This window comes from Salvelinus alpinus, chromosome 4 (assembly GCF_045679555.1).
Source record: "Salvelinus alpinus chromosome 4, SLU_Salpinus.1, whole genome shotgun sequence".
Taxonomy (NCBI): Eukaryota; Metazoa; Chordata; class Actinopteri; order Salmoniformes; family Salmonidae; genus Salvelinus; species Salvelinus alpinus.
Genome location: NC_092089.1, coordinates 26175105 through 26196482, shown reverse-complemented (window position 1 = coordinate 26196482; position 21378 = coordinate 26175105). Strand labels below are relative to the sequence as shown.

General features: G+C 44.7%; 1 protein-coding gene across 4 annotated transcripts in view; it reads left to right on the top strand.

Moving 5' to 3' along the window:
• atp2c1 (ATPase secretory pathway Ca2+ transporting 1) overlaps window positions 1-8672 on the top strand; it is a 42947-nt gene extending 34275 nt beyond the window's left edge. For all 4 annotated transcript variants that reach the window (XM_071394927.1, XM_071394929.1, XM_071394928.1 and 1 more), the window contains exons 16-26: window positions 26-182; window positions 308-478; window positions 748-845; window positions 2503-2553; window positions 2966-3132; window positions 3289-3357; window positions 3463-3579; window positions 4052-4199; window positions 6261-6356; window positions 6480-6621; window positions 6802-8672. In XM_071394927.1, coding sequence (XP_071251028.1) covers window positions 26-182; window positions 308-478; window positions 748-845; window positions 2503-2553; window positions 2966-3132; window positions 3289-3357; window positions 3463-3579; window positions 4052-4199; window positions 6261-6356; window positions 6480-6621; window positions 6802-6935 — 1350 coding nt within the window. In that variant the 3' untranslated portion in view covers window positions 6936-8672. The remainder of the gene's footprint in view (window positions 1-25; window positions 183-307; window positions 479-747; window positions 846-2502; window positions 2554-2965; window positions 3133-3288; window positions 3358-3462; window positions 3580-4051; window positions 4200-6260; window positions 6357-6479; window positions 6622-6801) is intronic.
• The last annotated feature ends 12706 nt before the right edge of the window (window positions 8673-21378 follow it).

Sequence of the window (21378 nt, the reverse complement as noted above, 5' to 3'; positions counted from 1 at the left end):
TGTCCTTGGTGATGTGTTACCTCAGGACCAGCCAGGTGTGTATTACATGAAGGGGGCTTATGAGCAGGTCATCCGCTTCTGTAGCTACTACCACAGCAAAGGTGCAACACTACCTCTCAACCACCAGCAGAGCGAGCTCTACCAGCAGCAGAAGAGTTACATGGGATCCTCAGGCCTCAGAGGTAAAGCGAAGTTGGTGGAAGTGGCCAGTGTCATTGGCCCGATTCCAAGTAAAGCCCTACCTTTTTTCCTTCGAGGATCGCTAAAGTAACAACAATGTAATCTTCTGTCTTGTTTTCCGGCGCAGTTCTGGCTTTTGCGTCGGGTTCGGAGATGGGCAACCTGTCGTTCCTGGGCCTGGTGGGCATCATCGATCCGCCCAGGTCAGGGGTCAAAGAGGCTGTGGGCACGCTCATCAGCTCAGGAGTGGCCATCAAGATGATCACTGGAGACTCCCAGGAGACCGCTGTGTCCATAGGTGAGGCGCGCTTGTTTTCCTCTCTATCTTCATCTCTCTCTCCCTCTTGTAACTTGTAATCTCCCCCCTCTTGTAACTTGTAATCTCCCCCCACTTGTAACTTGTAATCTCCCCCCACTTGTAACTTGTAATCTCCCCCCACTTGTAACTTGTAATCTCCCCCCACTTGTAACTTGTAATCTCCCTCAGAGATACATTTTTAGCAAAAACGTATGATGAAATGGGGATGCAATATCTGACCGTGCGTGTGTGTCCTTGTGTGTCCTCAGCGGGCCGTCTGGGAATCTACACCAAGGGCTCCCAGTCTCTGTCTGGAGAGGAGGTGGACCAGATGGACCTCCAACAGCTGTCTCAGATGGTGCCCAGGGTAGGAACCTATCAACACACGCAGGCTCTAATACACTGTGACTTTCTCTGACTCACAATCCTTATTCTTTAAATAATACAGAGTGTACCGTCTTCACATAGTAATTGTCCTAAGTGGACAAATAAAGTTGTTGGAATTGAATTGAATACCTTCATTACGTTCACATGTACGTTGTAAATGTGCATCAAGGAACAGAACAGAGAAACCCACACGTTGCTCTTGCTGATCAAAGAACAGAGAAACCCACGTGCTGCTCTTGCTGATCAAAGAACAGAGAAACCCACGTGCTGCTCTTGCTGATATCACTTATTTGTGTTAAAGCTTACATGTCGCCCTCTTGGCCTTCGTCAGAGCTTTTATTAAATGTGAACATCATCCTTATCAAGCTGTAAAACACTCAAACACAGAGCTGGGTTAACAGGGTGATGTCTAACAGAGCTGGGTGAACAGGGTGATGTCTAACAGGGCTGGGTGAACAGGGTGATGTCTAACAGGGCTGGGTGAACAGGGTGATGTCTAACAGGGCTGGGTGAACAGGGTGATGTCTAACAGGGCTGGGTGAACAGGGTGATGTCTAACAGGGCTGGGTGAACAGGGTGATGTCTAACAGGGCTGGGTGAACAGGGTGATGTCTAACAGGGCTGGGTGAACAGGGTGATGTCTAACAGAGCTGGGTTAACAGGGTGATGTCTAACAGAGCTGGGTTAACAGGGTGATGTCTAACAGAGCTGGGTTAACAGGGTGATGTCTAACAGGGCTGGGTTAACAGGGTGATGTCTAACAGGGTGATGTCTAACAGAGCTGGGTGAACAGGGTGATGTCTAACAGGGCTGGGTGAACAGGGTGATGTCTAACAGAGCTGGGTGAACAGGGTGATGTCTAACAGGGCTGGGTGAACAGGGTGATGTCTAACAGAGCTGGGTTAACAGGGTGATGTCTAACAGGGCTGGGTGAACAGGGTGATGTCTAACAGGGCTGGGTGAACAGGGTGATGTCTAACAGGGCTGGGTGAACAGGGTGATGTCTAACAGGGCTGGGTGAACAGGGTGATGTCTAACAGAGCTGGGTTAACAGGGTGATGTCTAACAGAGCTGGGTTAACAGGGTGATGTCTAACAGAGCTGGGTTAACAGGGTGATGTCTAACAGAGCTGGGTTAACAGGGTGATGTCTAACAGGGCTGGGTGAACAGGGTGATGTCTAACAGAGCTGGGTGAACAGGGTGATGTCTAACAGGGCTGGGTGAACAGGGTGATGTCTAACAGAGCTGGGTGAACAGGGTGATGTCTAACAGGGCTGGGTGAACAGGGTGATGTCTAACAGAGCTGGGTGAACAGGGTGATGTCTAACAGAGCTGGGTGAACAGGGTGATGTCTAACAGGGCTGGGTGAACAGGGTGATGTCTAACAGGGCTGGGTGAACAGGGTGATGTCTAACAGGGCTGGGTGAACAGGGTGATGGTTAACAGGGCTGGGTGAACAGGGTGATGGTTAACAGGGCTGGGTGAACAGGGTGATGGTTAACAGGGCTGGGTGAACAGGGTGATGGTTAACAGGGCTGGGTGAACAGGGTGATGGTTAACAGGGCTGGGTGAACAGGGTGATGGTGAACAGGGCTGGGTGAACAGGGTGATGGTTAACAGGGTGATGTCTCCTCCAGATCGTGGTGTTCTACCGGGCCAGCCCCAGACACAAGCTGAAGATAGTCAAGGTGAGAACCCAGCCAAGTGTCAGCCAGTTGGCATGAGATGATGTGTGAATGCCCGTTCTGTGTAGGCAGAGCCTGGCCTGGCAACATGTGGCTCCAAAGCCCTGGGAAGTCTCTAGAAACTCCCACCGCAATTTGTGACATTCAGTCACGGGGAAGTGTCTACGGTATACCTGGTGGTTTTCCAGTCACTAGTGTTACGAGTGCTAGTGAAGAAAATGAAAATCACACAATTATTAGAAAATACACTCCATTTCAGATCCCTTTAATCTAAAGGAATGAGTTCAATCAAGATCAGGGAACTTGATTCATTAACTAAAAACTGTTGTTCTTTCAGGAGTTTAATTAATAACTATAATGTGGATTTATTACAAGGGTTGACTGTTCTATCTCCGCGCTCCCTCTCTCATTCCAGTCTCTCCAGAACATTGGTGCTGTGGTGGCGATGACGGGTGATGGTGTGAATGATGCCGTAGCGCTGAAAGCAGCAGACATCGGTGTTGCCATGGGCCAGACTGGCACTGACGTTTGTAAAGAGGCAGCAGACATGATCCTAGTGGATGATGACTTCCAGACCATCTTGTGAGGAAACTTTTAGAAACAGTTTGCAGTAACACTTTATACTGTTACCCAGTTTGCTAATTCTTTTGTGCTTCAAAGCCATCATGATTTCTAGAAATGTGTCTTTGCTAGGATAGCAAAATGAGTTAATATTTCTGTCATTCTGTTTGGTCCTAGGTCTGCCATCGAGGAAGGGAAAGGCATTTACAACAACATTAGAAACTTTGTCCGCTTCCAGCTGAGCACGTGAGTGATAGAGAGCTACTTTTTGATAAAGAGATTCCTTGAAACAATGCTATATGGGCCACTTTCTTATAAATATTATTAAATTGGCATTATTGTGTTTCCTAGGAGCATTGCAGCGCTCACCCTCATCTCCCTGGCAACGCTGATGAACTTCCCCAACCCTCTGAACGCCATGCAGATCCTGTGGATCAACATCATCATGGACGGACCTCCCGCTCAGAGGTGACACTACACAACGCATTGTGGGAACTGTATTATTTTGTCATGAAAATGGTCTGCTCTCAGTTTCACAAGATTTTTTATATAATAATTTCAGAATTTGGTGGGTGATTTATATCTGTCCTGTTTCACACATGTACAAGTGTGTATTATACGCATTTGTGTGAAATGGAAATGTATTTTTTGCATATCCCAACCCTCGGAGAGTGGGGTCACGGCCAGGGTCAGCCATTATCAACGGTAACCCTGGAGCAATTAGGGCACATCGACAGATTTTTTCCCCCCACCTTGTCAGCTCGGGGACTCAAACTAGCGAGCTTTCGCTTACTGGCCCAAATCTCTAACCGCTAGGCTACCTGCTGCTTTCATATTTAAATCCACCAGATTTAAAGTCACAATTACTGATGCTTTGTGTAAAAATAGTTTGTGGTAATTACCGTAGATGGAAATCCATGTAATCCTCTGTCATCCTTAGTCTGGGAGTGGAGCCAGTGGATAAGGATGTCATCCGGAAGCCTCCGAGGAATGTACGGGACAGCATCCTCACACGCAGTCTGTTAGTCAAGGTGCTGGTGTCGGCACTCGTCATCGTATGCGGCACCCTGTTCGTCTTCTGGAGAGAGGCAAGTAGTTGTAGTCATAGTAGTGTTCTTGATCATTCAGGGAAGCATGATCAAACTTCTATCAAATCACTATTATGACTGGCCTGTTACAATCAGTAGTATTATGACTGGCCTGTTACAATCAGTGGTATTATGACTGGCCTGTTACAATCAGTAGTATTATGACTGGCCTGTTACAATCAGTGGTATTATGACTGGCCTGTTACAATCAGTAGTATTATGACTGGCCTGTTCCAATCAGTAGTATTATGACTGGCCTGTTACAATCAGTGGTATTATGACTGGCCTGTTACAATCAGTAGTATTATGACTGGCCTGTTACAATCAGTGGTATTATGACTGGCCTGTTACAATCAGTGGTATTATGACTGGCCTGTTACAATCAGTAGTATTATGACTGGCCTGTTCCAATCAGTAGTATTATGACTGGCCTGTTCCAATCAGTAGTATGATGACTGGCCTGTTACAATCAGTGGTATTATGACTGGCCTGTTACAATCAGTAGTATTATGACTGGCCTGTTACAATCAGTAGTATTATGACTGGCCTGTTACAATCAGTGGTATTATGACTGGCCTGTTACAATCAGTAGTATTATGACTGGCCTGTTACAATCAGTGGTATTATGACTGGCCTGTTACAATCAGTGGTATTATGACTGGCCTGTTACAATCAGTGGTATTATGACTGGCCTGTTACAATCAGTGGTATTATGACTGGCCTGTTACAATCAGTGGTATTATGACTGGCCTGTTACAATCAGTAGTATTATGACTGGCCTGTTACAATCAGTGGTATTATGACTGGCCTGTTACGAGCAGTGGTATTATGACTGGCCTGTTACAATCAGTAGTATGATGACTGGCCTGTTACAATCAGTAGTATGATGACTGGCCTGTTACAATCAGTAGTATGATGACTGGCCTGTTACAATCAGTAGTATGATGACTGGCCTGTTACGAGCAGTAGTATGATGACTGGCCTGTTACGAGCAGTAGTATTATGACTGGCCTGTTACGAGCAGTAGTATTATGACTGGCCTGTTACAATCAGTGGTATTATGACTGGCCTGTTACAATCAGTGGTATTATGACTGGCCTGTTACAATCAGTAGTATTATGACTTGCCTGTTACAATCAGTAGTATTATGACTGGCCTGTTACAATCAGTGGTATTATGACTGGCCTGTTACAATCAGTGGTATGATGACTGGCCTGTTACAATCAGTAGTATGATGACTGGCCTGTTACGAGCAGTAGTATTATGACTGGCCTGTTACGAGCAGTAGTATGATGACTGGCCTGTTACGAGCAGTAGTATGATGACTGGCCTGTTACGAGCAGTAGTATTGTGACTGGCCTGTTACGAGCAGTAGTATGATGACTGGCCTGTTACGAGCAGTAGTATTGTGACTGGCCTGTGACGAGCAGTAGTATTGTGACTGGCCTGTGACGAGCAGTAGTATTGTGACTGGCCTGTGACGAGCAGTAGTATTGTGACTGGCCTGTGACGAGCAGTAGTATTGTGACTGGCCTGTGACGAGCAGTAGTATTGTGACTGGCCTGTGACGAGCAGTAGTATTGTGACTGGCCTGTGACGAGCAGTAGTATTGTGACGGGCCTGTGACGAGCAGTAGTATTGTGACGGGCCTGTGACGCGCAGTAGTATTGTGACGGGCCTGTGACGCGCAGTAGTATTGCTTTTGTTTTTGTATAACATATAAGATATGTTTTTTTCCTCCGGGACATTGTTGCCTTCTTTGATAATATGGCTGATGTTTGTTTATTGGTCTGCTGTGTACTGTCATGACGCGGTCTGCTGTGTACTGTCATGACGCGGTCTGCTGTGTACTGTCATGACGCGGTCTGCTGTGTACTGTCATGACGCGGTCTGCTGATATACTTTTGATGTGGAATGTGTGTTTTCAGATAAATAAAATCGTGAACCCAAGAAATAAAACGCACTGATCACATTTAATAGTGAATCCAAGCCAATCCCTACCTATTTCCTGTATCAGTTGACTTGTATTTCCATCACCGTGTTTGTATCTCCTCCTCTCAGCTTCAGGACAATCTGATCACTCCCAGAGACACCACCATGACCTTCACCTGCTTTGTGTTCTTCGACATGTTCAACGCCCTCAGCTCACGCTCACAGGTGGGTGCACTGCTGTGCCCTGTACAGGATGAAGGATCTGAGAGATTAGTGGGCAGAAACATGTCACCTAGGACCTGTTGTTGATTCATGATGACGGTCTATGTTTCTCTATCTCTCTGTCAGACTCGTATGGTCCATGAGATGGGCCTGTGCAGTAACAAGATGTTCTGCTACGCGGTGCTGGGTTCCATCATGGGCCAGCTGGCGGTCATCTACTTCCCTCCACTGCAGAGTGTCTTCCAGACAGAGAGCCTTAGCATCTTTGGTAAGAAAGACATGTTAGCCCACTGAGCTAAAGATTAAACCTAAGCCTTCAGGGCCCGTATTCATAAAGGGTTGATCCCCACATCAGCTCTCCTGTTCTGAGACGGACCCTGGTCTGTTAGTGATGGAGGGAATGGTTTATATGTGCTATATTAACAGTCCATCTCTTCTTCCCTTCCAGACCTGCTGTTCCTGGTGGGCCTCACGTCCTCTGTCTGCGTGGTCTCTGAGGCCATAAAGTGGGTGGAGAGGTGGAGAGTGGTGAGGGAGAGGAGAACCACAGTGGCTGAAGAAGACTCCTTCCACGATGTATGACGCACATTGCGTTCTGTGTGACAGAGTAGATAGGGGAGAGGAGGGGGCTGGGCTGGGTTGTTTGTGGGTGGGGGGTACATGTAGATGGGATGCAATGGTTATTTGGTCTGAACACAGGGACTGGAGAGAGACCTCAAACAGTTGTTGTCCCTCGCTGGTATTCACTGTTCAGTCATGGACTGGAAGTGGGCGAGGAGGATCTCAACCTTACAGTGCCCCCCTGCCCTCCACCTCTCCCCTGCGAGAAGCATTGGCGTGCTGCTTTCAGACTGTACCATCCTCCAGGAACTCAGGAGGGGATTTATTTATGAGACATTGTAACTGTTGTTCATGTGGCAACTATTCATGTCTATGGTGTCGTGATCTGAGAGGACAATGTTACTGCTCGTAGATCAGCTACTCACGTCTAGGTATTAAGACCAATTAAGGACAGCATAATTGTTCGTAGATCAACTATTCATGTCTTGGGGTTCATGAACATAAACGGAATTTTGTAACTGTTCTTATTCGTCACCACCTTGCTTCGAGTGCAGGTAGCTAACCATAGCTTTGTGGAAGTCTAGAGATGTTACTTTCATGCATTCCAGCTTTTCATGCTCGTAGCAATCTCACCATCAACTTTGAACCAATTAAGGATTGATAATTGTGAGCATACTTTTGTTTTGGTATAGACTTTAGGAAGAGTTGACCACTAAACCTTGTTATTTTGGTGGTTTAATATAATACATTTTCTTCAGATAAGTTTGGTTTTTCTCACAGATTAGGACTGATGGCCTTCATTTGGCGTTTCATTTAATTCCACTCTGGCTATCTATTTAGTTGCCCCTGGAGACACTGTGTTTTGGACCATCACTCCGCAGTTTATTTTCCCAGTGATCAAGCAGTACTATACAGTTAATTGTATCCCGGTCCCCGGTGCTTGAGGAAATTCCTCTTGCTAAGAAGATATTTTAGTTTGTTTTTGACCGCTTTTTGATTGAAGAAAGTCACTTTAAGGTACTTATTTGTTACCCAGAAATGATTTGATATTGAGATAAAAACACCCGCAATGGGTCTTTTAATATTCTGCCTCTATTTTACACACTGTAAATTAAGTGCAAATATTTATCTCCATGACAACCATTTACTGTACATGCACTGTTCATATACATTTTGCTTGTGTTTTGGGTCAAAAGTGGCCATTTTTAAGCACATTTTTCTCTTCCTGCTCTTTCCAGAAGCCTCTGAGGCCTTGTTTTGGTACAGCTAGACATACCTGGGTTGTATTTCACAATGCAGAATCACTCAATTAACAAGCTTGTTTTGATAATCATTTACATTAAATATAATCGAATTCCCAGGTTTATAGACAGGTTCAGTTGATAATGGGTTATTTTAGTCATACCCATTCCAGGTTTATTTCTTTATGAACCAGGAGATGGAGTTGTTTCAGCATTGTTAGGACAGGGAGGTAATTCATTGATGTTGCTTTCCGAATGAGTTTTTGTCTGTGCTATGGATATGGCAACAGAAGTCCTCTACCTACAGCAGCACCTAGTGGGTGCAGGCTAACATCGCCAACTCTTTCTATTAGACATGTTCTTTATTTTCCAGGAGATTATACTCTCTGATTTGGTCCATTTGACAGGCCAAATCAGCTACAATTCTTTTTTATTTATGATTTGTTGTGTGTGTTGCACAGCTGAAGACAGTACTCTGTTGTGATGGTATGAGAATAAATCTGTACATTAATGAAAATGTGTGTGTATATATATATATATATATATTTGAAGTGTGTTTTAACTGGGTGGAGGGTTTGTGTCATATGTTTTCACTGTCACTGACACCGATTCTGAAAATCTCCTTTTTGCTCAGAAAATTACAATATCTGTTTGTTTTTTTCAGTTTAAGATTTCCATATAAAATATACTGCCAAAGCAGAGATAGACTTCAGTGTGTATACCCAATAATTCTCAAGAACAGCTGGTTTAAATGTTATTTTTCATTTAGATAAAATATTTCCAGTGCAGCAGTAATGTAACAATACATGGGATTTATAGAGCTATTTTCAAAGACCAAAATACTCTTTACAGCAGCGGGCAAAGAAATAAAAACAAATTTAACAAAGTCAAAGGTATCATAAGCTTTATATATATTATAAATGTTTCTGTCTTTATCATTTTATAAAATCTACATCTATCTTTTATAAACTTTGTTTTTAGCATTAACTATAAAATATGTCAATGACAGCCATAAAATGTACACAAATAAAAGGCAGGTCTGGTGGGGGATGGGTGTGCCTCAACCAGTGACAAAGTAGACAGACACACCAATGGTCTCTAAAAACACCTCAAGCTGCACTGACCTTGGAGCCTAAGGAACAGAGCAAGATAATGAGAATCAATTTGAGAATCAACAGCAGTATGTTTCAATATAGTTTATACTATATCATACACAAGGATACATACAGCTAGACACTGCATCAGGTAACTGTTCTGCAGCACTGGGCAGGATGGCTTCAACCATGCTGCTGGTCAGGTTCTTGCCTTCCCTGTAATACTCCTCCACGTCATCCACTGGGGGTCTCTGACTGCTGTGGCCTGCTCTCCTCCCACCCAGCAGTAGCCCGTAGAGTGCCTGGCGTACTACAGGGCAACATACTTTTAAAAAAAGACACCGACCAACGTGATGGACTGTATGAAAATGAAAACTAATATGCCAGTAATGCTTTAGTGGAGGAAAGTATTCTACAAACAGTATCTGGCGTGTGATCACTTATGACACAGTTTCCTGTTGGTCTTATTAAGTAAGGAAACTTCCAGTGATATAGATAAGCTTAGTAGACCAGATACAATGCTATTTTACAGTAAACAAATTGACAACAGACCTTCAGCACACTTATAAAGGAGAGTCAACAAGCACAGCACTTACACAAATGACTGATGATTGTCTAAGAGAAATTAATGATTGTGGGGGTTGTTTTGTTGTGCCGTGGCGGAGATCTTTGTGGGCTATGCTCGGCCTTGTCTCAGGATGGTAAGTTAGTGGTTGAAGATATCCCTCTAGTGGTGTGGGGGCTGTGCTTTGGCAAAGTGGGTGGTGTTATATCCTACCTGTTTGGCCCCGTCCGGGGGTAATGTCGGATAGGGTCACAGTGTCTGCCGACCCCTCCTGTCTCAGCCTCCAGTATTTATGCTGCAGTAGTTTATGTCGGGGGCTAGGGTCAGTCTGTTATATCTGGAGTATTTCTCCTGTCTTATCCGGTGTCCTGTGTGAATTTAAGTATGCTCTCTCTAATTATTTCTATCTTTCTCTCTCTCTCGGAGGACCTGAGCCCTAGGACCATGCCTCAGGACTACCTGGCCTGATGACTCCTTGCTGTCCCCAGTCCACCTGGCCGTGCTGCTGCTCCAGTTTCAACTGTTCTGCCTGCGGCTATGGAACCCTGACCTGTTCACCGGATGTGCTACCTGTCCCAGACCTGCTGTTTTCAACTCTCTAGAGACAGCAGGAGCGGTAGAGATACTCTGAATGATCGGCTATGAAAAGCCAACTGACATTTACTCCTGAGGTGCTGACCTGTTGCACCCTCGACAACCACTGATTTATTATTATTTGACCCTGCTGGTCATATATGAACATTTGAACATCTTGGCCATGTTCTGTTATAATCTCCACCCGGCACAGCCAGAAGAGGACGGGCCACCCCTCATAGCCTGGTTTCTTCCTAGGTTCTGGCCCTTCTAGGGAGTTTTTCCTAGCCACTGAGCTTCTACACCTGCATTGCTTGCTGTTTTGGATTTTAGGCTGGGTTTCTGTCCTCCACTTTGTGACATCAGCTGATGTAAGAAGGGCTTTATAAATACATTTGATTGATTGATTGACTTCAGTGCGGCTTTTGACATTATCGATCATAGTCTGGTGCTGGAAAAACGTATGTGTTATGGCTTTACACCCCCTCCTGGCTCAAAGTGGAGGAGAGATTGACTTCATCACTACTTGTATTTGTGAAAAGTATTGACATGTTGAATGCACCGAGCTGTCTGTTTAAACTACTGGCACACAGCTCCAACACCCATGCATACCCCACAAGACATGCCACCAGACGTCTCTTCACAGTCCAGAATAGACTACGGGAGGCGCACACTACTACGTAGAGCCATGACTACATAAAACTCTATTCCACATCAAGTAACTAACTGTACATTTTGATTTTAAAAAACAGATAAAAATACATCTTATGAGCAGCGGGGACTGTGAAGCAACACAAACACAGGCTCATACACAAAAACATACATTTTGCTTACTGTATTTCTGCCTTGTTTTGGTACAGCGAGACATACGTGGGTTATATTTCACAATGAGAATTGATCAATTAACAAGCTTGTTTCGATAATCATTTGGATTAAATATAACTGAATTCCCAGGATTATAAAGACTGGTTCAGTTGATTATGGGTTATTTGAGTATTGAGTCATACCCATTCCAGGTTGACCTTTCTTTATGAACCAGGAAAGGTACCTAATTCATTGATGTTGATCATCAAGATCTTCAAGAAGAAGCGGTTCAATTGTTGTGAAGAAGCCTTCAGGGCACCCAAGAAAGTCCAGCAAGCTCCAGGACCGTCTCCTAAAGTTGATTCAGCTGCAGGATCGGGGCACCACCAGTACAGAGCTTGCTCAGGAATGGCAGCAGGCAGGTGTGAGTGCATCTGCACGCACAGTGAGGCGAAGACTTTTGCAGGATGGCCTGGTGTCAAGAAGGGCAGCAAAGAAGCCACTTCTCTCCAGGAAAAACATCAGGGACAGACTGATATTCTGCAAAAGGTACAGGGGTTGGACTGCAGAGGACTGGGGTAAAGTCATTTTCTCTGATGAATCAACTTTACGATTGTGTGGGGCATCCGGAAAAAAGCTTGTCCGGAGAAGACAAGGTGAGCGCTACCATCAGTCCTGTGTCATGCCAACAGTAAAGCATCCTGAGACCACTCATGTGTGGGGTTGCTTCTCAGCCAAGGGAGTGGGCTCACTCACAATTTTGCCTAAGAACACAGCCATGAATAAAGAATTGTACCAACACATCCTCCGAGAGCAACTTCTCCCAACCATCCAGGAACAGTTTGGTGATGAACAATGCCTTTTCCAGCATGATGGAGCACCTTACCATAAGGCAAAAGTGATAACTAAGTCGCTCGGGGAACAAAACATTGATATTTTGGGTCCATGGCCAGGAAACTCCCCAGACCTTAATCCCATTGAGAACTTGTGGTCAATCCTCAAGAGGCGGGTGGACAAACAAAACCCCACAAATTCTGACAATTTCCAAGCATCGATTATGCAAGAATGGGCGGCCATCAGTCAGGATGTGGCCCAGAAGTTAATTGACAGCATGCTAGGGTGGATTGCAGAGGTCTTGAAAAAGAAGGGTCAACAACAGTAATTGTCAATAAAAGCCTTTGATACTTATGAAATTCTTGTAATTCTACTTTGGTATTCCAGAGTAACATCTGACAAAAATATCTAAAGACACTGAAGCAGCAAACTTTGTGGAAATTAATATTTGTGTCATTCTCAAAACTTTTGGCCATGACTGTACACCTAGCACAGGGCTCTCCAATGCTGTTCCTAGAGAGATACCATCCTGTAGGTTTTTATATAGTAGCACCTAGCACAAAGCTCTCCAACGCTGTTCCTAGAGATATACCATCCTGTAGGTTATATATAGTAGCACCTAGCACAGGGCTCTCCAACGCTGTTCCTAGAGAGATACCATCCTGTAGGTTTTTATATAGTAGCACCTAGCGCAGGGCTCTCCAACGCTGTTCCTAGAGATATACCATCCTGTAGGTTATATATAGTAGCACCTAGCACAGGGCTCTCCAATGCTGTTCCTAGAGAGATACCGTCCTGTAGGTTTTATATAGTAGCACCTAGCGCAGGGCTCTCCAACGCTGTTCCTAGAGAGATACCATCCTGTAGGTTATATATAGTAGCACCTAGCGCAGGGCTCTCCAATGCTGTTCCTAGAGAGATACCATCCTGTAGGTTATATATAGTAGCACCTAGCACAGGGCTCTCCAACGCTGTTCCTAGAGAGATACCGTCCTGTAGGTTTTATATAGTAGCACCTAGCGCAGGGCTTTCCAACGCTGTTCCTAGAGAGATACCATCCTGTAGGTTATATATAGTAGCACCTAGCACAGGGCTCTCCAACGCTGTTCCTAGAGAGATACCATCCTGTAGGTTATATATTACATTTACATTTAACATTTAAGTCATTTAGCAGACGCTCTTATCCAGAGCGACTTACAAATTGGAAAGTTCATACATATTCATCCTGGTCCCCCCGTGGGGAATGAACCCACAACCCTGGCGTTGCAAGCGCCATGCTCTACCAAATGAGCCACAGTAGCACCTAGCACAGGGCTCTCCAACGCTGTTCCTAGAGAGATACCGTCCTGTAGGTTATATATAGTAGCACCTAGCGCAGGGCTCTCCAACGCTGTTCCTAGAGAGAAACCATCCTGTAGGTTATATATAGTAGCACCTAGCGCAGGGCTCTCCAACGCTGTTCCTAGAGAGAAACCATCCTGTAGGTTTTTATATAGTAGCACCTAGCGCAGGGCTCTCCAACGCTGTTCCTAGAGAGAAACCATCCTGTAGGTTATATATAGTAGCACCTAGCACAGGGCTCTCCAACACTGTTCCTAGAGAGATACCATCCTGTAGGTTTTTATATAGTAGCACCTAGCGCAGGGCTCTCCAACGCTGTTCCTAGAGAGATACCATCCTGTAGGTTTTTATATAGTAGCACCTAGCGCAGGGCTCTCCAACGCTGTTCCTAGAGAGATACCATCCTGTAGGTTTTTATATAGTAGCACCTAGCACAGGGCTCTCCAACGCTGTTCCTAGTAAGCCACCATCCTTTAGGGTTTTGCTCCAACCCCAATCTACAGTAGCACACCTGATTTTAATAATTAGATGATTGATAAACTGAATCATGTTAGTTATAACTGGGGTACAAACATGTACATCCTCAGTGATAAGCTACTACCGCATTACTCGTCAAGGAAAATCCATGAGTTCGAACGCGCCCCATTTCCCCATCAATTCGCTGAACATGAAATGAACAGAACCCTCTTCAATAAATGAGGAATACAAGATAATTTACATTTCTGAAGATTCACTTCAATTTCAATTGAATTTCAATTGCTAAACATGATCACATTATAGAGGTAACCTCTGATCTTTGCATACATGATAAAAGAATAACCGTAAATCATGGGTGTCTGGTTATTCATATTCTATTTAGATCAAGTGATGGAGTACATGGTGTGGGGTTTTGCTAGGCTTAGCGTGCTAAAATAACTATAAACAAGAAGGATTTTACATTAATTAAAGTTTGAGCTACTGACACATGTAGGCCTGACAATTTGTCTTTGTTCTCAGGAGCAACAGGTTCTCATAGCCTAACCATGGGGCCACAGCCTGAAATATGTGTGTGTATGCAACATTGTACAAGGGCATAAGATATGAACAGCAGTGTGAAATGTGTGTGTTATAATTGTGCAACAAAGTGTGGCTAGTGTGAGGTTCTGAATTATGCACTATAACCCAATACTATAACACATGTGATTGAATATTAGCAACTGTTGGCCTGGGAGCCTGGGTGTCTGTGTGTGTGTGCTGGAAGTAACAGTTAGCTCCAGATAAGTGTGCTGGGAAGCTGTGGTTAGCCTTGAGCGAGAACAGTGGGCTTTGTATACAGGTGCAAATAGCTCAGACAATATTGCAGAGCTGTCTGACCTCAGTCTTTGGGGTGAGGGAGCGTAATCTACACAGCAACAGCGTCGGGACATCACATGCGCTAAGGGGCTAGGACTGGCTTAAAGCGCCAACACCAACGATAGGCTGGGTGAGTCTAAACCACGCCCAGTCTCTACTCTGACAGGCCGGCTCGGAAGCGGGAACTATCTCTGTCATGAGTATATATTATAATATCTTTGTCAGGAACAAGTCAGTTCTCGGTTCCACCCTGCGGGGTGGTGCAGTGAACCCGTATATACGAAAGTTGCATTTCCCATTTATTACTTAGTTAATAAAAAGTACATAGCATACAATTAGTGACTCATTGTCATACTTGTCCTTATACCAGATTGAATTGACGCAACCCTAACAATGGGACAATCATCACAGGGAGTAATGAATAATACATTTAATTTATTAGAATCCCAATTAACCAATGTCTTATTTTTTATTGAACCTTTATTTAACTAGGCAAGTCAGTTAAGAACAAATTCTTATTTACAATGATGGCCTACCGGGGAACAGTGGGTTAACTGCCTTGTTCAGGGGCAGAACGACAGATTTTTACCTTGTCAGCTCGGCGATTCGATCCAGCACCCTTTCGGTTACTGGCCCAACTCTCTAACCACTAGGAATTAGGAATAAAGTTCCACATAGAAGTGGGTCATTTCTTGAAAGCATTGTTTACTAATGGGGAATACAGTCAGAGGCTATAAAGGTGCTGCAGATGACCGTTCCCCCAGTTCTCTCTTTGCTGAAGCCATGAGTGCACGTTTCAGTGCCCAACAGGTCGTAGATCTGATTTTTTCACATGTCCAGGAGGAACAAGAGAACAATGATTTAGAAGAGGAGGAGGTATCTGAAGAAGAAGCACGATGCATCATCTTCAGATGAAGAAATCCCCCAAGCTAAAATTGAGACATTTTTGTCAAAGAACAGCAAAATAACATGGTCCTTGTCACCATATGACAACCAGGCAAGGATGGCAGCACAAAATGTCATAAGGATGACCCCAGGGCCCACAAGACATGCAGTCGCCTCAACATTCTACATGTTCATCACACTAGCCATCGAAAAAATCATCCTGGAGATGAGAAATTTGGAGGGTTTCCGTAAATATGGCGACAACTGGAAAAGGATGGATGAGATTGACCTGCGTGCCTACATAGGGCTGCTAATCTTGTGTATAGGTCCCGAGGCGAGGCTACATGTAGTCTCTGGGATGCAGAGAGTGGAAGGGCGATTTTCCGTGCCACCATGCCACTGAAAGTCTTTCACACTTTCTCAAGAATGCTAAGATTTGATAACCGTGAGTCAAGACCTGCAAGACATGTGAGAGACAAACTGGCGGCCATAAGAGAGTTCTGAGAGAAGTGGGTGGAGCGTCTACCATACTGTACCTCTACAACCCTGGGCCTGAAGTAACAGTGGATGACAACTGGTTCCATTCAGAGGTACATTTTTATTTTCATATCTGTAATGTAAGTGATTTTCACTGTTCATTTTATTATGTATTGCTGTAATGTCATTGATTTATGTAATTGTTTTCTGTGACACTGATACTAATTACTGATAGTAATCTCTTTTGTCAAAAGGTCGCTGTCCTTTCCGGCAGTATATGCCCAGCAAGCCAGCAAAGTATGGCATCAAGATATGGGTGGCCTGTGACGCACAATCCAGCTACGCTTGGAAGATGCAAGTCTACACAGGGAAGCTGACCAATGGAGGCCCGGAGAAGAACCAGGGGATACGGGTTGTGCTTGATGTGACAGATGGACTGAGGGGGCACAATGTCACATGTGACAATTTCTTCACCTCTTATGAACTTAGCCAGCAGCTCCTGAAGAGGAAGATCACCATGGTTGGCACAGTTAGAAAGAACAAGCCTGAGCTCCCCCCTGCACTCATCGTAACAAGAGGGAGAGAGGCATTCTCATCAAAGTTTGCCTTCACCCCCACCACCACTCTAGTTTCTTAACTCCCAAAGAACAAGAATGCGGTCCTCCTGAGCACACTGCACAAAACGGCTGAGATCAGTGATCGTGAGGACAGGAAGCCAGTCATCATCCTGGACAACAACCACAACAAAGGAGTGGACAACCTGGACAAGGTGATTGGAACTTACAGCTGCAGGAGGATGACTGCCCGCTGGCCCCTGGTCATCTTCCATAACATCATTGATGTGTCCTCAAAAAATGCCTTTGTGATATAGAACAAGATCAACCTTATCTGGATGCCTGATAAGCGGAACAAGAGGAGAGTGTTCCTGGAGCAGCTGGGAAAGGCACATGTAACCCCACACATTCAAAGAAGGGAGCGCCTCCCCTGCACAGCAGCTTCTGTAGCGCTTGTGAAAGCTGTTCAGGGGGCTGAATCTTGTCCTGATCCACCGGAGGCTGCAGCTGGGGCAGGCAAGCGGAGGAGATGCCAATTCTGCCCCCCAAAGGAGGACTGTAAAATAAATACTATGTGCTGCACATGTGAGAAATACATCTGCAAGTCCATGTGTAGCAGTGTGATGTTGTTCCCCTAGATTACGCACCAAATTGCACACAAGGACCAATTCAAATAGGCCAGGTCAAGAGGGGATGTTAATAATTTGATAATAATAATAATAATTCAGTGTATTTTTTTATTTAATTACAGCTGCATAGCTAATGTTTTTATTTGGTGTACAAACACTTTTTCATACCAATATTGTACATACATGTGATTGTAAAAGTTTTGTATATTTTGGTTTGGCCCATCGCGGGTTATCTGTATTCCCATACCCCTTTATCGTTCTCTTTTGCCTGACCTTCGGCTAGCAAGGTATGTTGTCCTTGGCTCCGAAACTGTTTAATATAAAACCGTCATAAGGTTATACAATGTACTGTTTTGCAACCATAAGTTTGTTATAGTGTGGACAGTGTAGGAATTTATGTTTACAAGTTTCACAGAGCTCACTGACTGGGGTATCTGTTGTAACTTGTGAGTACTTGTGACAGTGGTTGAGTGAGTGTCCATGTGCTCGCGCAGGTGCCTGAGAGCTGTGACTGCGCCAAGGGTAACATGTGTGTTGTCTCTTCGTGTGCAGGTATGTCTTTTATTTTGTCAGAATTATGTTCTGTATAGTTTTACTTGTATGGTGTGCTGTTGTGCAGCGAGTGTGTGCACGCAGCACCTGTTAATTCCTTGTGGCGCTCTTTTGCCTGACCTTCGGCTAGCAAGGTGCCTGAGAGCTGTGACTGCACCAAGGGTAACATGTGTGTTGTCTCTTCGTGTGCAGGGCAAATAAAAATATTTCAACGAGCAGACCGTCAGTTGTGGCAGCGTCCTAATTAAAAGTACACAACGCAGAATGAACCACGCTACAAATACACACACACTTGCATACTGTCCTACATGTGCTAATTAGAGTTGATTGATTTATGTTCTTCACGTTTTTGTTTTGTATCTATTATCTTATTATTATTTATTGTTGTTGTTTATACCTTGTGGGTGGGGGAAATGGTTAAAAAAAATGGGAGAAGACTATTATTTTGTAGTTGATTTCCTCATTGTACAGTATATAAGAATATATCACTTTGTTGCCAAAAAAGTTCAATTGTTTCCCTTCAATAAAATGCATTCCAAACTACTTTCAGCACATTTCTGCTACTTTCGTAAGCTACTGATGTGCTATCTCTTGCAAAAAAATATGTTTACACCTATGCAGTACCTTTAGCAATAATAAACATCTACTTTAGTAAAGAAAACAATTATGACAGGTGTGTTGTAATAAAAACGAGTGGTGTGCACTGATTTGTTTTTATTTATTCTTTTATTTCACCTTTATTTAACCAGGTAGGCCAGTTGTGGACAAGTTCTCATTGACAACTGCGACCTGGCCAAGATAAAGCAAAGCAGTGCGACAGAAACAACACAGAGTTACACATAAACAAACGTACAGTCAATAACACAATAGAAAAAAAAGAAAGTCTATATATAGTGTGTGCAAATGGCATGAGGAGGTAAGGCAATAAATAGGCCATAGTGGCAAAGTAATTACAATTTAGCAGATTAACACTGGAGTGATAGATGAGCAGATGACGATGAGCAGATGATGGTGTGTAAGTAGTGATACTGGTGTGCAAAAGAGCAGAAAAGTAAATAAAAACAATATTGGGATGAGGTAGGTAGATTGGGTGGGCTATTTACAGCTGCAGCGATCAGTTAGCTGCTCAGATAGCTGATGTTTAAAGTTAGTGAGGGAAATGTAAGTCTCCAGCTTCAGCGATTTTTGCAATTCGTTCCAGTCACTGGCAGCAGAGAACTGGAAGGCGGCCAAACGAGGTGTTGGCTTTGGGGATGACCAGTGAGATATACCTGCTGGAGCGCGTGCTACGGGTGGGTGTTGTCGTGACCAGTGAGCTGAGATAAGGCGGAGCTTTACCTAGCATAGACTTATAGATGACCTGGAGCCAGTGGGTCTGGCGACGAATATGTAGCGAGGGCCAGCTGACTAGAGCATACAGGTCGCAGTGGTGGGTGGTATAAGGCACTTTGGTAACAAAACGGATGGCACTATGATAGACTGCATCCAATTTGCTGAGTAGAGTATTGGAAGCTATTTTGTAGATGACATCGCCGAAGTCGAGGATCAGTAGGATAGTCAGTTTTACTAGGGTAAGTTTGGCGGAGTGAGTGAAGGAGGCTTTGTTGCGAAATAGAAATCCGATTCTAGATTTGATTTTGGATTGGAGATGTTTGATATGAGTCTGGATGGAGAGTTTACAGTCTAGCCAGACACCTAGGTATTTGTAGTGTCCACGTATTGTAGGTCAGAACCGTCCAGAGTAGTGATGCTAGTCGGGCGGGCAGGTGCGGGCAGCGAACGGTTGAAAAGCATGCATTTGGTTTTGCTAGCGTTTAAGAGCAGTTGGCGGCCACAGAAGGAGTGTTGTATGGCATTGAAGCTCGTTTGGAAGTTAGCACAGTGTCTAAAGAAGGGCCAGATGTATACCGAATGGTGTTGTCTGCGTAGAGGTGGATCAGGGAATCACCCGCAGCAAGAGCGACATCGTTGATATATACAGAGAAAAGAGTCGGCCCGAGAATTGAACCCTGTGGCACCCCCATAGAGACTGCCAGAGGTCCGGACAACAGGCCCTCCGATTTGACACACTGAACTCTGTCTGCGAAGTAGTTGGCAAACCAGGTGAGGCAGTCATTTGAGAAACCAAGGCTATTGAGTCTGCCGATAAGAATTCGGTGATTGACAGAGTCGAAAGCCTTGGCCAGGTCGATGAAGACGGCTGCACAGTACTGTCTTTTATCGATGGCGGTTATGATATCGATATCGCGACCAGCTCGGAAACCGGATTGCACAGCGGAGAAGGTACGGTGGGATTCGAAATGGTCAGTGATCTGTTAATTAACTTGGCTTTCAAAAACTTTAGAAAGGCAGGGCAGGATGGATATTGGTCTGTAACAGTTTTAGTCTAGAGTGTCACCCCCTTTGAAGAGGGGGATGACCGCGGCAGCTTTACAATCTTTAGGGATCTCGGACGAAACGAAAGAGAAGTTGAACAGACTGGTAATAGGGGTTGCAACAATGGTGGCAGATCATTTTAGAAAGAGAGGGTCCAGATTGTCTAGCTCAGCTGATTTGTACGGGTCCAGGTTTTGCAGCTCTTTCAGAACATCTGCGATCTGGATTTGGGTGAAGGAGAAGCTGGCGAGGCTCGGGCAAGTAGCTGCGAGGGGTGCAGAGCTGTTGGCCGGGGTTGGGGTAGCCAGGAGGAAAGCATGGCCAGCCGTAGAGAAAGGCTTATTGAAATTTTCGATTATCATGGATTTATCGGTGGTGACCGTGTCGCCTAGCCTCAGTGCAGTGGGCAGCTGGGAGGAGGTGCTCTTGTTCTCCATGGACTTTACAGTGTCCCAAAACTTTTGGAGTTAGAGCTACAGGATGCAAATTTCTGTTTGAAAAAGCTAGCCTTTGCTTTCCTGACTGACTGTGTGTATTGGTTCCTGACTTCCCTGAACATTTGCATATCGCGGGGACTATTCGATGCTATTGTAGTCCGCCACAGGATGTTTTTGTGCTGGTCGAGGGCAGTCAGGTCTGGAGTGAACCGAGGACTATATCTGTTCTTAGTTCTACATTTTTTGAAAGGGGCATGCTTATTTAAGATGGTGAGGAAATTGCTTTTAAAGAACGACCAGGCATCCTCAACTGACGGGATGAGGTCAATATCCTTCCAGGATACCTGGGCCAGGTCGATTAGAAAGGCATGCTTGCAGAAGTGTTTTAGGGAGCGTTTGACAGTGATGAGGGGTGGTCGTTTGACAGCAGACCCATAGCGGATGCAGCCAATGAGGCAGTGATCGCTGAGATCCTGATTGAAAACAGCAGAGGTGTATTTGGAGGGCAAGTTGGTCAGGATAATATCTATGAGGGTGCCTATGTTTATGGATTTAGGGTTGTACCTGGTGGTTTCCTTGATAATTTGTGTGAGATTGAGGGCATCTAGCTTAGATTGTAGAACTGCTGGGGTGTTAAGCATATCCCAGTTTAGGTCACCTAACAGAACGAACTCTGAAGATAGATGGGGGGCAATCAATTCACATATGGTGTCCAGGGCACAGCTGGGAGCTGAGGGGGGTCTATAACTGGCGGCAACAGTGAGAGACTT